Source organism: Bidens hawaiensis, unplaced genomic scaffold (assembly GCF_021521415.1).
Source record: "Bidens hawaiensis isolate Kalapana, Puna unplaced genomic scaffold, B.hawaiensis_p1.1 tig00010570_1, whole genome shotgun sequence".
Lineage (NCBI taxonomy): Eukaryota > Viridiplantae > Streptophyta > Magnoliopsida > Asterales > Asteraceae > Bidens > Bidens hawaiensis.
The window spans coordinates 665,012-683,289 of NW_027491808.1; the positions used below are offsets into that span (position 1 = coordinate 665,012).

At 39.4% G+C, this 18,278-nt stretch overlaps 1 protein-coding gene across 1 annotated transcript; it reads left to right on the forward strand.

The window, feature by feature from the left end:
- Positions 1-8,821: 8,821 nt before the first annotated feature.
- Positions 8,822-11,479, forward strand: LOC143535703 (expansin-A6-like). The gene is made up of 3 exons (XM_077029886.1): positions 8,822-8,971; positions 9,488-9,806; positions 11,170-11,479. Exons 1-3 carry the CDS (start codon positions 8,827-8,829, stop codon positions 11,477-11,479), a joined length of 774 nt encoding a protein of 257 aa, XP_076886001.1. The 5' UTR covers positions 8,822-8,826.
- Positions 11,480-18,278: the final 6,799 nt, after the last annotated feature.

Consider the following 18,278-nt stretch of genomic DNA (forward strand, 5'->3'; position numbering starts at 1 on the left):
ACAGTTCCGAGAAATGTTCGCGTGTAAACCGCGGAACGATTTTTATCAGATTATGTTTTCAGAACTGTTTTACTAAGCATGTGTTTCAATGATGCTATTATGTTTATGACGCGATATGATTTATCAAGTTACTAAAACTTGTGAACTCACTCAGTTTATACTGATTCAAATGTTTTACGTGTCTTTCAGGAAATAACTAGGTAGCGCATGGAGTCACACTTAGAGCACCTCACGCTGAACATCTAAAACTAGCTTTTTGGAAGATTTTAGTTCTATCCCTTCGATGCGCGTGGTTGTTCCCGCCTTACAAAGGGATATGGCGTGGAAATCTTCAACAGTTTTTATACTTGGATGTTTTTATGTGAATTTTAAAATGTAATGTATTTGTATTAAACTTTTCATGCGCAATGAAAATCTTACTTTGAATGTTTGCAATGGTCCGTGCTTAATTATCAATCCCCACTCGCGCGCGCCCGGCTGTTTCCGCCGCTCAGGGCCGGGTGTGACAGATTGGTATCAGAGCACTGGTTATAGCGAACTAGGAAAAGAAGTTTTAACCTAGACTATAACCGTTGGGGAATCGCATGAAATATTTTTCAAAGAAAATATTTTCAAAAGAAACTATACACACACTTAGGAACACGGGTCACACAGTGTCTAGTGAATAAAGATAAAGAACATTATGTGCTCAGAGTAAATGCGCTAAGTTTAATATATTTTCATTCTCTTTTAAAGCGAGAATGCCTCCAACTAAAGCCAAGGGAATTACCATGACACCCGAGGAACTCGCGGAAATAATCGCGCAGGCAATTGCGACACATGAGGCCAGCAAGGCCGAATCAAGTCAGGGTCGTCAGAATGAGACCCCAGAACCCGAATCAGGAGCCTTGGACAAAGGATGCTCCTACAAGACATTCATGGCCTGTAAGCCTTGGCCATTCAAGGGTACCGAAGGGGCCATTGGGCTCTACAACTGGATTGACAAGATGGAGACAGTTCTCTCCATTAGCGGATGTAGTGAGAACCAGAAGGTCCTTTACGCGACCTGCATGTTCCAAGAAGCAGCTTCATCTTGGTGGAAGCTTCAAGTGAAGACCTTGGGGCGAGAAGTTGCTCTTCACAAAACCTGGGGGGAGCTGAAGGAGATGATGATGAGAAAGTTCTGCTCTCGCGCAGAAATCCAGAGTCTGCAGCAGGAATTCTGGAACCACACCATGGTAGGAACGGATATCGACGCCTACAACAACCGGTTCAACGAGCTTTGCCAGTTGGTGCCAGACATGGCAAACACGGAGGAAAAGAAGATCGAGAGGTATATCTTTGGGTTACCTCCTGTTGTTAGGGTTCCGCTCAACGCCGCAGCGCCTCCAACCTTTGATGAGGCGGTAGCGCGGGCCATCACCCTTACAAGGGATACGGTCCGTGCGGGTATGTTAACTACGCGCGGAATCGAGCAGCGAACCTCTGATCCCAAGAGGAAGTGGAACTCTCACCACCGAGGGTCCGACTCCAAGCAACCACCGTTCAAGAAGCAGGAGAGCGTAAGGGCTTACGCGATCCAAGCCGCGGAGCCATCAAGGAAAGGATACAACGGGCCTCGCCCATGGTGCAACAAATGCAAGTATCACCACGAGGGTGAATGCGCAAGAATCGAATGCGCCAAATGTGGCAGACCAGGGCACAAGACGATGAATTGCCGTGTCAGAGAAGCGGGAGCAAGCGACAACTGCTACGCATGCGGGAAGCCAGGGCATTTTAGTTGGGATTGCCCGCAAAGGGGAAACCAAGCTCGCGGGAGAGCTTTTGTGATCGGCGCAGGCGAAGCTAAAGAAGAGCCGAATGTGGTAACCGGTACGTTTTTGCTTAACGGCCATTTTGCATCTGTCTTATTTGATACTGGCGCTGACCTAAGTTTTGTATCCGCCGAGTTTAAAAACTCCCTAGGCCTAGCAAGCAGTAGGCTAGACACGCCTTATACTATAGAACTAGCCAATGGTAGGCAGTTATGCGCGAACGAAAGAACCAAACAATGTGTAATAGTCATGGGAGGTCACGGGTTCAATATTAACCTATTGCCAATATACTTGGGAAGTTTTGACATTGTGATAGGTATGGATTGGTTAGTCGAGAACCACGCGGAAGTTATTTGCCATGAGAAGCAGGTTCGGGTCCCACTGTTGAACGGAGAAACCTTGGTGATTCAAGGGGAAAGAAGGGGAGTCGCGACGAAACTAATTTCGTGCCTAAAAGCGCGCAAGTGCCTAAGGAAAGGGTGCTACGCCTTCCTGGCGCATGTAGTAGAGAAGAAAGGAGATGAGCGAAGAATTGAAGACTTACCAGTAGTGCGCGAATTTCCAGAAGTTTTCCCTGAAGATTTGCCCGGATTACCGCCGCCGCGACAAGTCGAATTTCGTATTGATTTAGTCCCAGAAGCTGCGCCAGTAGCTCGAGCGCCTTATCGATTAGCTCCATCTGAGATGCAAGAGCTATCCAATCAGTTACAGGAACTATTGGATAAGGGTTTCATACGCCCAAGCTTTTCACCTTGGGGAGCTCCAGTACTGTTTGTTAAGAAGAAGGATGGTTCTTTCCGGATGTGTATTGACTATAGGGAGCTGAACAAGCTGACAGTCAAGAATCGGTACCCCTTACCGAGGATTGACGACTTATTTGACCAGTTGCAGGGATCCAGTTATTATTCGAAGATAGATCTACGGTCAGGATACCACCAACTTAGGGTCCATGAGGAAGATGTGCCGAAAACAGCCTTCCGAACTAGATACGGCCATTATGAGTTCTTATTGATGCCTTTCGGGCTAACTAATGCGCCGGCTGTGTTCATGGATCTGATGAACCGCGTGTGCAAACCATACTTGGACAAGTTTGTGATTGTGTTTATAGATGATATTCTGATTTACTCTCGGACCAAGGCCGAGCATGAGCAACACCTAAGATTGATTTTGGAATTGTTGAGGAAAGAAAAGTTGTATGCGAAGTTTTCCAAGTGCGAGTTTTGGCTTAGAGAAGTTCATTTTCTCGGTCACGTTGTAAACGAGAAAGGAATACACGTTGATCCTTCCAAAGTCGAGGCCATCGAAAACTGGGAAGCGCCAAAAACCCCAACGGAGGTGAGGCAATTCCTAGGACTAGCTGGCTACTATCGACGCTTCATTGAGAACTTCTCCAAGATAGCTCTACCACTGACCGCGCTAACTCAGAAAGACAAGAAGTTTGTTTGGGGCGAAAATCAGGAAACAGCATTTCAGATGTTAAAACAGAAGTTATGTAGTGCGCCAATTTTGTCTTTACCCGAGGGGACGGATGACATCGTCGTTTACTGCGACGCTTCACATCAGGGACTCGGATGTGTCCTTATGCAGCGAGACAAAGTCATAGCGTATGCCTCGCGCCAACTCAAGACCAATGAAAAGAACTACACAACGCATGATCTGGAACTTGGAGCGGTTGTCTTCGCGCTAAAGATTTGGCGCCATTACCTCTATGGTACAAAGTGTATAATCTTTACGGATCACAAGAGCCTTCAACATATATTTGATCAAAAGGATTTAAACATGAGGCAACGAAGATGGGTGGAGTTGTTGAATGATTATGATTGTGAAATTAAGTACCACCCTGGAAAGGCGAATGTAGTAGCAGACGCGCTAAGTAGGAAGGAGCGAATAAAAACGCTACGAGTCAAGGCTCTAAGGCTAACCATTCACACAGATCTCTCTACCCGCATCCGAGACGCTCAGCAAGAAGCCTTGAAACCAGAGTTTGTTAAAAACGAATCCCTTGGGGGTATGATTAAGGATTTGGAGCTCAAAGAGAACGACACTCGGTATTTTGCTAACCGCATATGGGTCCCTCTCAAGGGAGGATTGCGCGAGCAAGTATTAAACGAAGCTCACAAGACGCGGTATTCCGTACATCCTGGCGCAGACAAGATGTACCAAGATGTTAAAGCGCTGTATTGGTGGCCCAATCTTAAAGGCGCCATCGCGACGTATGTCAGTAAGTGCCTGACGTGTTCGAAGGTAAAGGCTGAATACCAGAAACCATCAGGGTTGCTTCAACAGCCAGAAATTCCCATGTGGAAGTGGGAACAAATCTCTATGGACTTCATCACCAAATTGCCAAGGACACCTGGGGGTTACGACACGATCTGGGTTATTGTGGATCGGCTAACTAAGTCAGCGCACTTCCTGCCGATCAAGGAAACCGATAAGATGGAAAAGTTAGCCCGATTGTATATTCGAGAAGTAGTTTCAAAACATGGAGTCCCAGTGTCCATCATTTCTGATAGAGATAGTCGGTTCACATCAAGGTTTTGGAGATCGTTACAAGGAGCTCTAGGTACTCGTCTTGACATGAGTACGGCATATCATCCTCAAACGGATGGGCAAAGCGAGCGAACAATCCAGACGTTGGAAGATATGCTGCGCGCGTGCGCAATCGATTTCGGAGGTAGCTGGGATACTCATCTCCCATTGGTTGAATTTTCTTACAACAACAGTTATCACACAAGCCTCAAGGCTGCGCCGTTTGAAGCTTTGTATGGGCGCAAGTGTAGATCCCCACTGTGCTGGGCTGAAGTGGGTGACAAGCAAATGACTGGTCCAGAATTGATCCAAGAAACAACAGACAAGATTTTTCAGATAAGGGATCGCCTTAAGACAGCGCGCGACAGACAGAAGAGCTACGCAGATGTGCGAAGAAAACCATTGGAGTTTCAAGTAGGGGATAGAGTACTGTTGAAAGTCTCTCCATGGAAAGGAGTCCCCCGTTTCGGCAAGCGAGGAAAGTTAAATCCGCGCTACATTGGACCATTTGAGATCCTGGAAAGGATCGGTCCGGTTGCTTATAAACTCCGTTTACCCGCCGAACTCAGTGGAGTTCATGATACGTTTCATGTGTCCAACCTCAAAAAGTGCTTATCTGACGAAACGTTGATTTTGCCGTTGGAAGAGATTCACATCGACAAACAACTGCACTTCGTAGAAGAACCCATAGCAGTAACCGATTGGAAAGAACAAAAGTTACGCAGAAGCAAAATCAAGTTAGTAAAGGTTCAATGGAACTCGAGGCGTGGGCCTGAATTCACTTGGGAAAGAGAAGACCAGATGCGCATGAAATACCCACACCTCTTTCAGAGCATGGCTTCTGCCAGCAACGTCTCCTAAATTTCGGGACGAAATTCGTTTAACAGGGGGAGAATGTGACACCCGGTAAATTCCCAATCCCTTAAACCAAGTAATCAACCTAAATATTAGGTAATTATGTTATATGCGCCTTGCGCGAGCGCGCCATGTTAGAACCAGCGCGTGCATTTGTTATGTGCGCCCTGCGCGAGCGCGCCATGTTAGTCAGCGCGTGCATTTGTTATGTGCGACCTGCGCGAGCGCACCATGTTAAGAACCAGCGTGGGCATATGTTATATGCGCCATGCGCGAATGTTTTGGCTTTATGTTTTCATGTACCTTAACGTTATGTTGTCTAATGGGTTGACCATCCCGCATGATGCTAAGGCGGGTGCATCCTAAATCGTTTATGCGCGTGTGGAAGGGAACTAACCTCCCCGCATGGCGGGAACATTGAGAGCTAGTTTGTCTGAAGCTCCAAGATGGAATTGACTTCAACATAACTGATCACTATGTTGAAATACCAAGGCCACCTGGAGAATCTACAAATGAAACTCAATGTCCTAACTGCGAGAAGGTTACGCACCTACCCGCAGCAAAGAAATGTCATTCACGCGGAAAGCTATGCGCACAAAGTGATACGCACAGAACACTTAGTCTATTCTCCAGACGTAAGGAGATTACTTCCGCCCAAAAGGAAACAGTAGCGTGTTTAAGAGATTTTCCACTTTTTACTGTACACGGACAAAAGTACCTGAAAAAGCACACTGTAACATGAAAAGTCAACTGTCAGCCACCCTATTCTCACCAACCCCAGACCTGCATGTCCTGACCAAATCAAATCAAAATCTTTTATCCACCACTCCACTTTTAAATAAATAATAATAATTTCCATACCTCATCATCATTACACCTAGATATGAAAAGATTACAATCCCCTAAAGCAAGGGATTGTGTTCCCTTGAGTTTGCCTATAAATATGTAACCTAAACTATCACCCAAAACACACTTCAAACTTCTCTCTTAAGAACTGCAACTTGCACTAATCATCTCCCAAGCATCCGTTGTTTTCGTTTCCGATCCTGTTACCAGGTAAGCCAAGAATATAACCTTGAGATCTGCTTTCCAACCCTTATATTCTCCTAATTCTTGATCTTAATATATATACTTCTTGTTATTTAATCGCATTCTAGACCTTCAATTCCGAGGCCAACACCAAGAAAACCCGAATCTCGATTAATCCCTTAACAAGAACCACAGGTGAGTCTCACAGCCCCTATCCTCGCTGTTTTCACTGTTTTTAAACTGTTTTCGGGGCGAGGGACACGTACTTAAATAATGTTTTATCATGGTATACTTACAAGCTATGCAAGCGATTATGTGTTTAAATTATATTTCATAATGAGCAATGCGAACGGTTATCTAAGGTTTACGATGTATGTGTGCTAGAACTCGAGTAAGTGATCACTTTACCATTGGAACTCTAAGGGTAGGGACTGCTGGTTTGATCCACCCACTCGTAGGGGTTGCACCTCTTTGCATGGACGAGTGCCTAGTATGGTCATGGGGCAGTACTATGGGTTTGAGCCCGCTTGTAGGGGTCGCGCCTCTTTGCATGGACGAGCGCCTTGTTTTCCGGCACAACGTCTGCGCGTAACCCGCGGGATGGTATTATTCGCTCGTAGTGGCAGCGCCACTTACACAGACGAGCACGGTTTTTCAGATGTGTCCGCGCGTAACCCGCGGGACGGTATTACTTGTTTCGCTCGTAGTGGCAGCGCCACTTACACAGAGAGCACAGTTCCCAGAAATGTTCGCGTGTAAACCGCGGAACGATTTTTATCAGATTATGTTTTCTGAACTGTTTTACTAAGCATGTGTTTCAATGATGCTATTATGTTTATGACGCGATATGATTTATCAAGTTACTAAAACTTGTGAACTCACTCAGTTTATACTGATTCAAATGTTTTACGTGTCTTTCAGGAAATAACTAGGTAGCGCATGGAGTCACACTTAGAGCACCTCACGCTGAACATCTAAAACTAGCTTTTTGGAAGATTTTAGTTCTATCCCTTCGATGCGCGTGGTTGTTCCCGCCTTACAAAGGGATATGGCGTGGAAATCTTCAACAGTTTTTATACTTGGATGTTTTTATGTGATTTTTAAAATGTAATGTATTTGTATTAAACTTTTCATGCGCAATGAAAATCTTACTTTGAATGTTTGCAATGGCCCGTGCTTAATTATCAATCCCCACTCGCGCGCGCCCGGCTGTTTCCGCCGCTCAGGGCCGGGTGTGACATGATGATCCTACCGTTCCAATGTGTTGGAGTATTTATAGCCGAAGGTAGGTTTCCAAGCAGGTACAGCCAGCTGTATAATATTCCTTTTCTACCAACTATGGGCTACGCACGTGCCATGCTGGTGGATGGTGGGTAGGCAGCGGCTGATAGTGACATGGCCGGCCGTGTACTATTCCTTTTCCACCAACTGCAGGCTATGTACGTGCCACGACAAGGGTTGGTGAGTAGGCAGCGGCTGATAGCGACATTAAGTACTAGAGCGTGCTCCTCGTCGTACTGTTGTCAGTGAGCTGTCGCTGCTTTGGTCAGATCTTGTCTATTTTGTCCATACCTTGGCAGGTATAGTACAAAAGATCCTACAGAAGCGTACGGACTGGCTCATTTGGGCGGGAGTATTCCCGGCTTGCTCATTCATTCTTCAGGTGACATTACTGAATTATTGAGTTAGTGCCTTGTGCGTGTAGCCTTGCTATTAGTGCGGGTAGCCTCCGCTGATGGCTTGTATCCGCAGCTGCGGGAACAGGCGGGGTACTTCACCATTGGGAGGCTTTTCCTACGGGAACAGCTGGCGTATGCGCGTAAGGTCTTCATATCTCTGAGCATGGTGGGTCCTGCGGAACCAGTTGGTCTTCGCGCAGACGTTCCTCTTCAAGGTGAGTCTTGCGGGTCCAACTGGGCTCTGCTGGGACCTACCTCTTCATGGATCAAACTATGTCAGTTTTATCAAGAACACTACTAGCCACGTATTGATCTAGGATATGATATCAAATTATTTGAATCTTTTCTTATTATGACTATCTCTTAATCTCTTACGATGTTTCTAAACCCTTAAACCTCTTAAACCTCATAAACATCATCACTCTCTAGAAATTTAGTTTGAGCATTAAACCACCCGAACCCCAAATCACTATCTTATTGATTAAGTGATAGAGGGATGTATTCCAAACGCATGGCCTATGCCCTTTATTCACACTCATTTCTCAATCAACCCTTCAAAATCAAACAACAAAATTCGTCAACAAAATCATATAAAAAGAATTCTAACAGCATATTATATTATAGTTTAAACAAATCATATAAACATTTACATAAAATACTTGCATACTTTACGTCAACATAAATTAATCCATTTTACATATTAAAACATTTCTTCTTAAAACAAAAGGTGGGCCCCACTATGTTTATCCGAGGGCGTAAGCAAAGGGATTTTTGATACGCTGTCGTATCCATTAACCACCAAAATTACAATTTCACCCTCCAACTTTTTTAACAAATAAAATACCAAAATTACATATTTACCCTCCGCACGCTTCATAAGTATTAACACTCCCTACCCTTTATCCTCACTTTCACTTCACATTATCTTCTCTCTCACTAAAATGGCGGTTGTCTCCGGCGTCTTCCTCATCATTTTCACCGCTTTCGCCGTCGCAGACGCCAGACATCCCGGAAACTTCGCCGCCGGTCCTTGGAAAGGTGCTCATGCAACGTTCTATGGTGGAAGTGATGCCTCCGGCACCATGGGTATGTTATACTACCTACATTTTGTCTTTTGTTGTTTTAAAGTAGAATTATGTTGTGAAACAACCTTAATTTTTGCTGCATTTTCATGTATAATGTTGCTTTAAGTGGTCGGAACTTATTTTTAATTTTTAACTTTTTTAGTCAAAATCTCATTTTATAATTTATTTGTTACTCAATACTCACTTCACATTTTTCATTTTTTGGTTTTTTATCAAGATATTTTTTAATTTTACCTTTTTTTTATAAATTTTAGTTAAATTTATAAAAGAAAATCATTAAAAAATCTAAGTTAAATAATAAAGAAAACAACGAATATTTTTTTTTCGAACGGCAAGAAAACAACGAATATAACATGCTTAGATATCTTGTTGCGCATTACGAATAGTTCGGCCCGTAAACTAGTAAGAGGACCGGTTCGTTGTCTAGTCAGATTTTAAAAAAATGCATTTCTCGTAAATTGTAATATTTCTTTGGGATTAATCTATTATTATTATTATTATTATTATTATTTTACAGGGGGTGCTTGCGGGTACGGAAACTTATACAGTCAAGGGTACGGAGTTAACACCGCCGCACTCAGCACAGCGTTGTTCAACAACGGGCTAAGTTGCGGCGCGTGTTTTGAAATTAAGTGCGCAGATGACCCTAGGTGGTGTCATCCGGGTAGCCCCTCTATTTTCATTACCGCCACCAACTTTTGCCCGCCAAATTTCGCTCTACCTAGCGACAATGGCGGTTGGTGCAACCCGCCTCGAACCCACTTTGACCTTGCAATGCCCATGTTTCTTAAGATTGCCGAGTACCGTGCGGGTATTGTTCCGGTTTCATACCGCAGGTATACATTTCACCCTTTTATTAATAGTGTACAAGTTTTTATTTTATTAAACTGCTTTTTTACTTTAAACTTATTAAGTGTTTAATGAGGTGTTAATTTACTGAAATGCCCCTGGAATAAGTTATGTTTGTCTGCTACAAACCTTCTTTTTCAGAGAATCGAAATCCGTTTACCCAAAATTCCGGCGAATATTAATGCTTTTACTTTCTTTTTCATTTTTACCCTTTAAATATGCAACATTCGCAAAAGTGACCCTATTTTTTTTACAGATTGTTAAAACAAGCCCTTGTTGTGTATAATTAGTTGAGGTGAATGTGAGCTACTTGAGTGCTTTAGTTCGCCTTGTTAAAAAACTTGAATGCAACCGAACGTATTCGTATATCGATATAAATAATATAATTGTTAAATAATAAATGAGTGTCGCTGAGCATAAAACATATCATCTTGAGCATGATTCGGCTTGTATTAGGGCTGTAAACAAGCTGAGCCATGTCAAACCTGAGCCAAGTCAAGGTGAGGTTTGACATGGCTCGTTTTTTTTTTATCAAGCTGAATTTTGCCCTTGAGTCTTAAACTAATTGGTTTGTCAAATCTCTGAGTCAGCTCATTCATTTTTTTCTTCCACATATGGATATATGTAAAAACAAATAATAACATTTTTAGCATATTGGAGTTTTTTATTTTTTATACATTAAAATTTTTGTTATGAATTTGGGTGATTCACATGTATTAAAATTTGGTTTTAATTTAAACCAGTCAAAACGAGCTAGCTAACAAGTAACAACTAGCTTACCTTAACTTGTGCTCAACTCATTTAAACCGAGCGCATTTTAAACAAGCTTTATCATAACCTATAATTATATATTTTTTTTATGTATATGATTTTCTGGTAAGGTACAACTTTAGAAGCATGAGATACAAGTAAAAAACAAGCACTTAAACCTTGACCGGTATAAAAGTGGCTTCCAACTGTTTTTTAAGGGTAGTTATTTCACATGGCTAAACTTTAATGTGTTTAAAGATTCAGTGGTAAATATAAGTAGGCAATTTAATGTGTACGGTGTCGTTTAGTTGACAGTTTGACACCATGTGGGATGTTATGCTAAGTTACTATGCTAGCCACGTGATCTTCTTTAGGTTTTTGGTCCCACCATAATTACGGTGGATCCTAGCCCGTGATTTGTGGGTGTATGTCCACCGTTAAAACAGAAATTGATTATAACATCACAACCGTTGGATTTATTGTTGTGGTGTGTCCCTATGTCTAATCTACTGACCCTAGTAACATGCTAACATTTATAACTTTTTTATACAATTTTTTAATTAATTTTACTGGATACGTTTGTTTATTTGATGGATACAGGGTACCTTGTAGAAAATCAGGCGGAATTAGGTTCACAATTAACGGTTTCCGTTACTTTAACTTGGTTTTGATTAGCAATGTTGCGGGTGCGGGTGATATCCAAAAGGTGTGGATCAAAGGCACGAAAACCAACTGGATGAGCATGAGTCGGAACTGGGGGCAAAACTGGCAATCAAACGCAGTCCTTGTCGGTCAAGCACTTTCTTTCAGAGTAACTGCTAGCGACCGTCGCACATCCACCTCGTGGAACATCGCCCCAGCGCACTGGCAGTTTGGTCAAACCTACACCGGAAAGAATTTCCGAGTGTAATCTTGGTATAAGGAATTTAAGTATGCTTTAGTTTTTTTTTTTTTTTTGGTTGACGGTTGTTTGGTTTTACTTTTATCAAGGGTGATGAAAGTTAACATGTCCGGAAACGTTTTCAGCTTTCCGGACATTTTAGGTTACAGTTAAGCTGAGGCGGCTGCAGGAAAAAGTTGCGGCCCGCAGTAAGTGGTGCTAAAGTCTTTTTAGTCAAAAAATGGTGGCTTTGTTTTCGTGTTTTGGTTTTAAAAGTGAATTGCATTTAGGATTTGTGTTTTAACTTGACTTGGTTTGTATTAATCTAATTGTGTGAACTATGATGTTACTGAGTTTTCTATCATATAAAGTAGAATGTTTATGAGTTTTGATTTCAGTATATATTTGAAATCAAATATATACTAGGTATGAGACCAACTTCTAGATGGCCAGCTTTTAATTATTATACCTTTAAAAATTTAGTAACATATGAGAAAGAACTGAGATGCAAGATACAAAGGTTGAAAAGATGTGTGTATAGAAGGCCAACTTCTAGATGGCCAATCTCGTGCATAAAAAAGAGATTGAACGCATATATTTAAATTACACGTTTTATGAGTATGTAAGATATAAAAATATCATCTTTAAATGTTTAAAACAAGAAAATTTGTCATTTTATATAACAAGAGACCTGAACAAAGCTCTTGGATTAGAAAGTTAAAACTATGGTTATTTATAAAATAAATAGTTTTATTTTTATTATCTTTTAGCTTTTAATTTATGAACATAAGACATAATTACGGCAATTAAAAAATTGGTTTAAATGCATTCTAGTATTTAACCTTATAAATAACAAATGATTTTCTATTTTTTTTTCCTAATACATATTGTAGTGTTAAATCAAAAAGCATGTGGCCCGATGGCATATGGTGTTGTAATACACTCTCCTTTACTTTAGACGGCGAGGGTTTAAATCCTCCCGTAAGTATATTATATGGATTTAAAAGGAAATTATTAGTTGTTAAAAAACATTAGAATGTTGAAATAAGAACCATTATTACTATATACAGGAAGAGAAGTTTGGTGTCGCTAAGTCTTTATTGGGCCAAGTGGCGGCGACATTAAAGTTGTACACACCATTTTGATTTTCTTTTTTTAGTATTTGTAATATAATGAAAACCGATCGAACGTCAATTTCTTTTACGTGATGGAAACCGATTGAATTCGCGTAAACTCTCTGCATCAACGTTTGCGACTGGCAAGGCTCGGGTTTTGATGCCATGTGGTTATTTTGTTTTTCTGTTTTAGTTCCGATACCATAATGAACGTAACACAAACTGACTGGATGCCAATTTCGTTTTTGTTTTAGTTCCAGTACTGTAACGAACGTGAAAGAAATCGACCAATTCGCGTAGTTCCAGTACCACCGTAACGAAAATCGACCAACTGCCAATTTTGTTTTAGTTTCGGTATCGTAACGAAACCGACCGACTTCGCGTCAACTTGTCGTTTAAACGCCCGAGACCGACAACGCTTAAGTTTTGCCATCACCCGAATTTTATCGATATGCTCAAGTAAAATCCTAGTTATAATTATAAAACAAATTAACTATTTTTAACTCCTGGGGTCATATTCTACAGTTTTTACTAAATGGCTGTAATTATCAATCCTATGTCTCATTCTCTCAATTAATCACTAAAATTCTTTTATTACTTTTACCTGTTCATTACAAAAGACTAAAAACCAAATATTCCAGTTTTCAGTAATTAATTAATTATATGTATAAAAGAGGCCATGTGAAATTAAATGGGAAGAAAATTATTGAAATTATGCATTATAATTTCCTTTACTTTATTTAAAAAAAATATATAAATTTTAGGCGGAGGAGGGAAATTGTTGAAATTTGTTGATTAAAGACATTAAAGAGGATGCTGAGTGTTCCTTTTGAAATAAAGTAAAGCATAGTATGAGGAAAATTGTACACAAGTAGCCCCATGTGGGGAGCCAAATCATACCCATTGTGGAAACCTTCAAAAGCTAACATTCAATTATTTCTCAAGAAGTTTAAACACAAATTAAATACAACTAAAATGTTGATATATCACTAGAGAATGTTTGATTATCCTTGGATTCTTTACTTCCTTCAACAACACCCAAAGAAGAAAATAAAATAAAATTTTACAAGAGGTGGTGGGGGTACCCCACCCTACCCTTTTGTCCTTCAATTAACCAAACACCATTCAATTCTCTTGGGACAAATGCTTTTTACACCACTCAAAAGCCTACAGATTTTCATGGTTGCCCATTTGCAATTTCCACAAATCAACTACTCTCATTTACTCCCCCCTCTCCATACCAAAACAATATATATATATATATATATATATATATATATATATATATATATATAAACTAAAAATCATGCATGGGCCTTTAAAGTGTCACATGCTAACATGGTCAATGCTTTTTCAAGTCCAAACAAAGGTTTGGCAAGATGCCATACACAATTGCACATCCTTCTTTAGGTATTGCCGTATTGGCGTATTGCTATGAAGATCAATAATGTTATTAGTATTAATCAATATTTTGTATAAATTCAGAAAAAGAACTGGCAAGTACCGACTTTTAGTATTTTTAAACAAATTATGATAGGTATTATTACTATTATTATTTTATGTTATCTGTGTTTGATGTATGCATACGTGTATAACTTAAGTATCATATTCGCAATCATGTAAAGGAAGGAAGATACTAATTTAGGGTTAAACCAATTTCTTTATAACAGGATGTTCAATAGGGATGAGCGTTTTTGGTGGTGGTACCGATTGATACCGGTATCGGTATCGAACCGGTACTGATTTGGTACCGTTAGCACTGAATCGATACCAATTTTGAGTTTCCGGTACCGGTACGGTACCGGTATTTCTCGAATTTTTGCACGAAATACAAGTACCGGTATTTGGGATTTTCGGGATCATGATTTTCAATTCCAATACTGGTACCATTCCAAGTTCATCCCTAATGTTCGATATTCACATTTTACTAGAAGTCTAAAAGAATTCAAAGTTGGAAATCTAAATCTAATATCTTTAATAACTTGGGGAGAGATAACATACAAAATAAAAAAAATCATGCGAGCAATACGAACTATTGAAAACTAAATGATGTGGTGACAATTTGGTAATTACATATATAGCGTAGTTAAACATAATATTATTCCACAAAAAATCAAATAGAGTAATTTATTACGGTATAGTATTTACAAGTAGCTTAATTTAATAACATTACAATTTAACAGGTTGAGTAATAAAATTGTAAAATTGTAACGTAATAAAATTACTCTACATGTACATACCATATCGGAGTTTTTTTCCAAACTATTGTTGGTAGAAAAACTATTTACTATTTTAATGTTCATTGAAAACTATTTAACAAACTAGTGTTTCCATCTTTTTTTCACTTTTTAAATCAACATATTACTGTATTTTTTTTATTTCTTCTATTAGTTAATCTATTATCTATTTTTATGAGTCCGGGGTTATTAGTTCTGGTTGTGGATCTTCTTTTATCACTTTGATTCCCAAAAGTAAAAATCCTTTGGGTCTCAAGGATTACAGACCTATCACACTCATTGGGATTATTAGTAAAGTGATTTCTAAAATCCTTGCTAATCGTCTCAAAAAGGTTTTGGGGGTGTTAATTTATGCGTCTCAGTCGGCGTTTCTCAAAGACAGATTTATTTTGGATGGGTCTCTCATTGTTTCTGAGCTAGTGGATTGGTTGAAGAAAAACAACAAGAAGGCATTCCTTTTGAAGATAGATTTTGAGAAGGCGTATGACAACGTTAATTGGAAGTTTTTGATTAATATTATGCTACAGATGGGCTTTCCGAACCAGTGGTGTTTGTGGGTTAAAGGGATTTTGGATTCGGCTAGGTCGGCGGTTCTAGTGAATGGGTTGCCGACTTTCGAATTTAAATGTGAAAAGGGGCTTAGACAAGGAGATCCTTTGTCCCCTTTTTATTTCTGATCGTGATGGAAACTCTTTCTTGGATGTTGAATAAAGCTAAAGAGATAGGGGAATTGCCAGGGATTCGCATTTCGGACGTGGATATCACTTATCTTTTTTATGTTGACGATGCTATTATTGTTAGTGAGTGGTCTCGAGATAATTTGGAAAAAATAGCTCAGGTCCTTCGGTGCTTTACTTGTGTTCGGGTCTTAAAATTAATTTCCATAAGTCCAACTTGTTCGAAATTGAAGTCGAAGACGACGAAGTGGATGACATGCGGGCTGTGGTGGGGATTGTTTCCTTTTGATTATTTAGGGATCAAAGTGGGGGCAAACATGAATCGTATTCGCAATTGGTCTTCTGTTATTAATGTGGTGGAGAAGCGGCTCGCCTTGTGGAAGTCTAAACTTCTTTCTATTGGAGGAAGAGTAACTCTTATAAGATCGGTTTTAGAGAATCTTCCCATTTATTATTTCTCGCTCTTCAAAGCTCCTTCGGCGGTGATTGAAAAGCTAGAAGGTATTATGCGACGTTTTTTATGGGGATGATCTAGTGAAGAAAAAAAGATCAATTGGGTTGCTTGGGAGAGAGTGGCAAGGCCGAGGAAAATTGGTGGGTTGGGTTTAAGTCGATTAAAAGATACTAATGAAGCTTTTCTTCTTAAATGGAGTTGGCGGTTCAAAAAGGATGGGAATTGTTTATGGAAGAGATTCATTGCGGTTTGTCATGGTGGTACTTGAAGTTGATCCTTCTTACCGCTAAGGTCGGCGACTAATGGATGTTGGAGAGAGATAGTGAAGATCGGGGAGCGTTCGATTGGTAATGGTAAAAAACTTAATAGTTTCTTGCGTGGCGTTGCTGGGGATGGTGTAAACATTAGATTTTGGTGTGACCCATGGCTCTCAGAGTTTCCTTTACGGTGTATGTATCATAATATTTTTAGATTGGAATCTCAAAAATGGTGCAGCGTGGCGGATAGAGTGAGTTTCCAAAATAATGATCGGGTTATGAGATGGGCTTGGCGGCAAGATCCCAGATCATCGGTAGAGCTGAATGAGTTATTTGGGCTTCTGTCCAATATATATGAGTACGACTGGGCCGTTGATTGTGATAAATGGATTTGGGCTGGATCTGAAGATGGCATGTTCTCGGTTTCTGCTGCAAAAAAACTTATTATTGATAGCCGACAATATGACCCCTTTTTTAAGTTTAAATGGGATGGGTGGATGCCGATCAAGTGTAATGTGTTGGCGTGGTGAGCGGAGCAAGATAGGATTCCTACTAAAATTGCTTTAAATAAACGAGGGATGGGTCTTAGCGAGGAAAGTTGTCCGTTTTGTGAATTGCATCAGGAATCTGCTAATCATATTTTCACAGGTTGTATTTTTGCAGCTGAGATATGGGATAGGATTGCCGTGTGGTGCCGTTTGGATCCTATTTTTGTGTTTGAAGTTCTGGATATTCTTGTGTTAGCGAAAGGTTTAAAGAAGCCGAAACTTGACAAAAGGGTGGCTCATTGTATAGTGGTTACGGCCTTATGGAGTATGTGAAATGCAAGAAATGAGAAGATTTTTCAGGATAAAGAGGCCAAAGCTTACGAGGTTGTGTCCAAGATTAAATCTTGTTCGTATTTTTGGATTCAAAATAGGTCTAGATTTAAATCTATAGAATGAAACGATTTGTGTAAATATCCTTTTGGGTTGATGTAACTTGGTTTTCCTTGCGGCCCTCGTTTTGAGAACTTGCAGGTCGTTTGTGTTGAATGAAGCTTATTTTTCAAAAAAAATCTATTTTTATTTCATTTTCTTATATATTTTCATCTGATCAATACAATACCTTTTTATATATATATTTTATTTCTCATTTAATCTTTTCTTATTTTTATTTACTTACTCATTCTAAATCTTTCTTTTTTATTACTTCTCTTATTTTATTTTTTTTAATAATTCATTTTTTCCTTTTTGTTTTAGATTATATTGATCATTTTATGAGTTTTATTTTCCAAATTTAGTTTCGGTACCGTAACAAACATAACCAATTCCGATTGAATTTGTGTCGAATAGTAGCGCCACGATGCATGGCTTTATCAATGCCAGAGTTTTACCAATTTATGTTGTCATTTTTTTGTATTAAATATGTTCATTTTTAGTTTTCATGTTTAGTTCCGGTACCGTATAACCTAGCCAATATTGGCCAAGTTTGCGTCGAATAGTCGCCGCAATTTATGGGTTTTACCAACGCTTGTGGTGTATTTTTTTTCTTTTTTTCTTTAAATATGATATTTTACAAATTTATTTTTTGGTTTAATTCTGGTATTATAGCGAACCTAACCATTACTGATGTAATTCGCGTTAGTGTCGGTTAGGTTCCATGGTACCGGAACTAAACCCGAAAATTAAGTTTATAAAAATAACATATTTAAAAAAAATAACACTAAAAATCGGTAAAACCAGATGTTGCAGCGACGATTCAGCGCGAATTCAAGCTTTATTAATTATGTTCGTTACAATACCTGAACTAAATCAAAAAACAAATTCCATAAAATGAATATATATTTTTTAGAAAACGAAAATGACAAGAAAATACATTAACTAAAAAAATCAAATAATAGAAGAAATAAAATAATAAAAAAATATTTATAAGAAATAAGAAAAGGTTGAATGATAAAAAATGTATTAAAAGGAAGCTATCAGATTAATCAAATGAAAATATATAAGAAGTATGAAATATAAATAAATAATGAATTAACCAATAGAAGAAACAAAAATACATTAATATGTTAGATTTAAAAGTAAAAAGTAAGTTGTATGGCCCGTTA

Bases quoted from the DNA above. Each gene is read 5' to 3' on its own strand.
- LOC143535703 (XM_077029886.1), top strand. From the start codon at position 8,827: ATGGCGGTTGTCTCCGGCGTCTTCCTCATCATTTTCACCGCTTTCGCC. The intron at 8,972-9,487 runs GTATGTTATACT...ATTATTTTACAG, and splicing joins TGATGCCTCCGGCACCATGG to GGGGTGCTTGCGGGTACGGA. The intron at 9,807-11,169 runs GTATACATTTCA...TGATGGATACAG, and splicing joins GTTCCGGTTTCATACCGCAG to GGTACCTTGTAGAAAATCAG.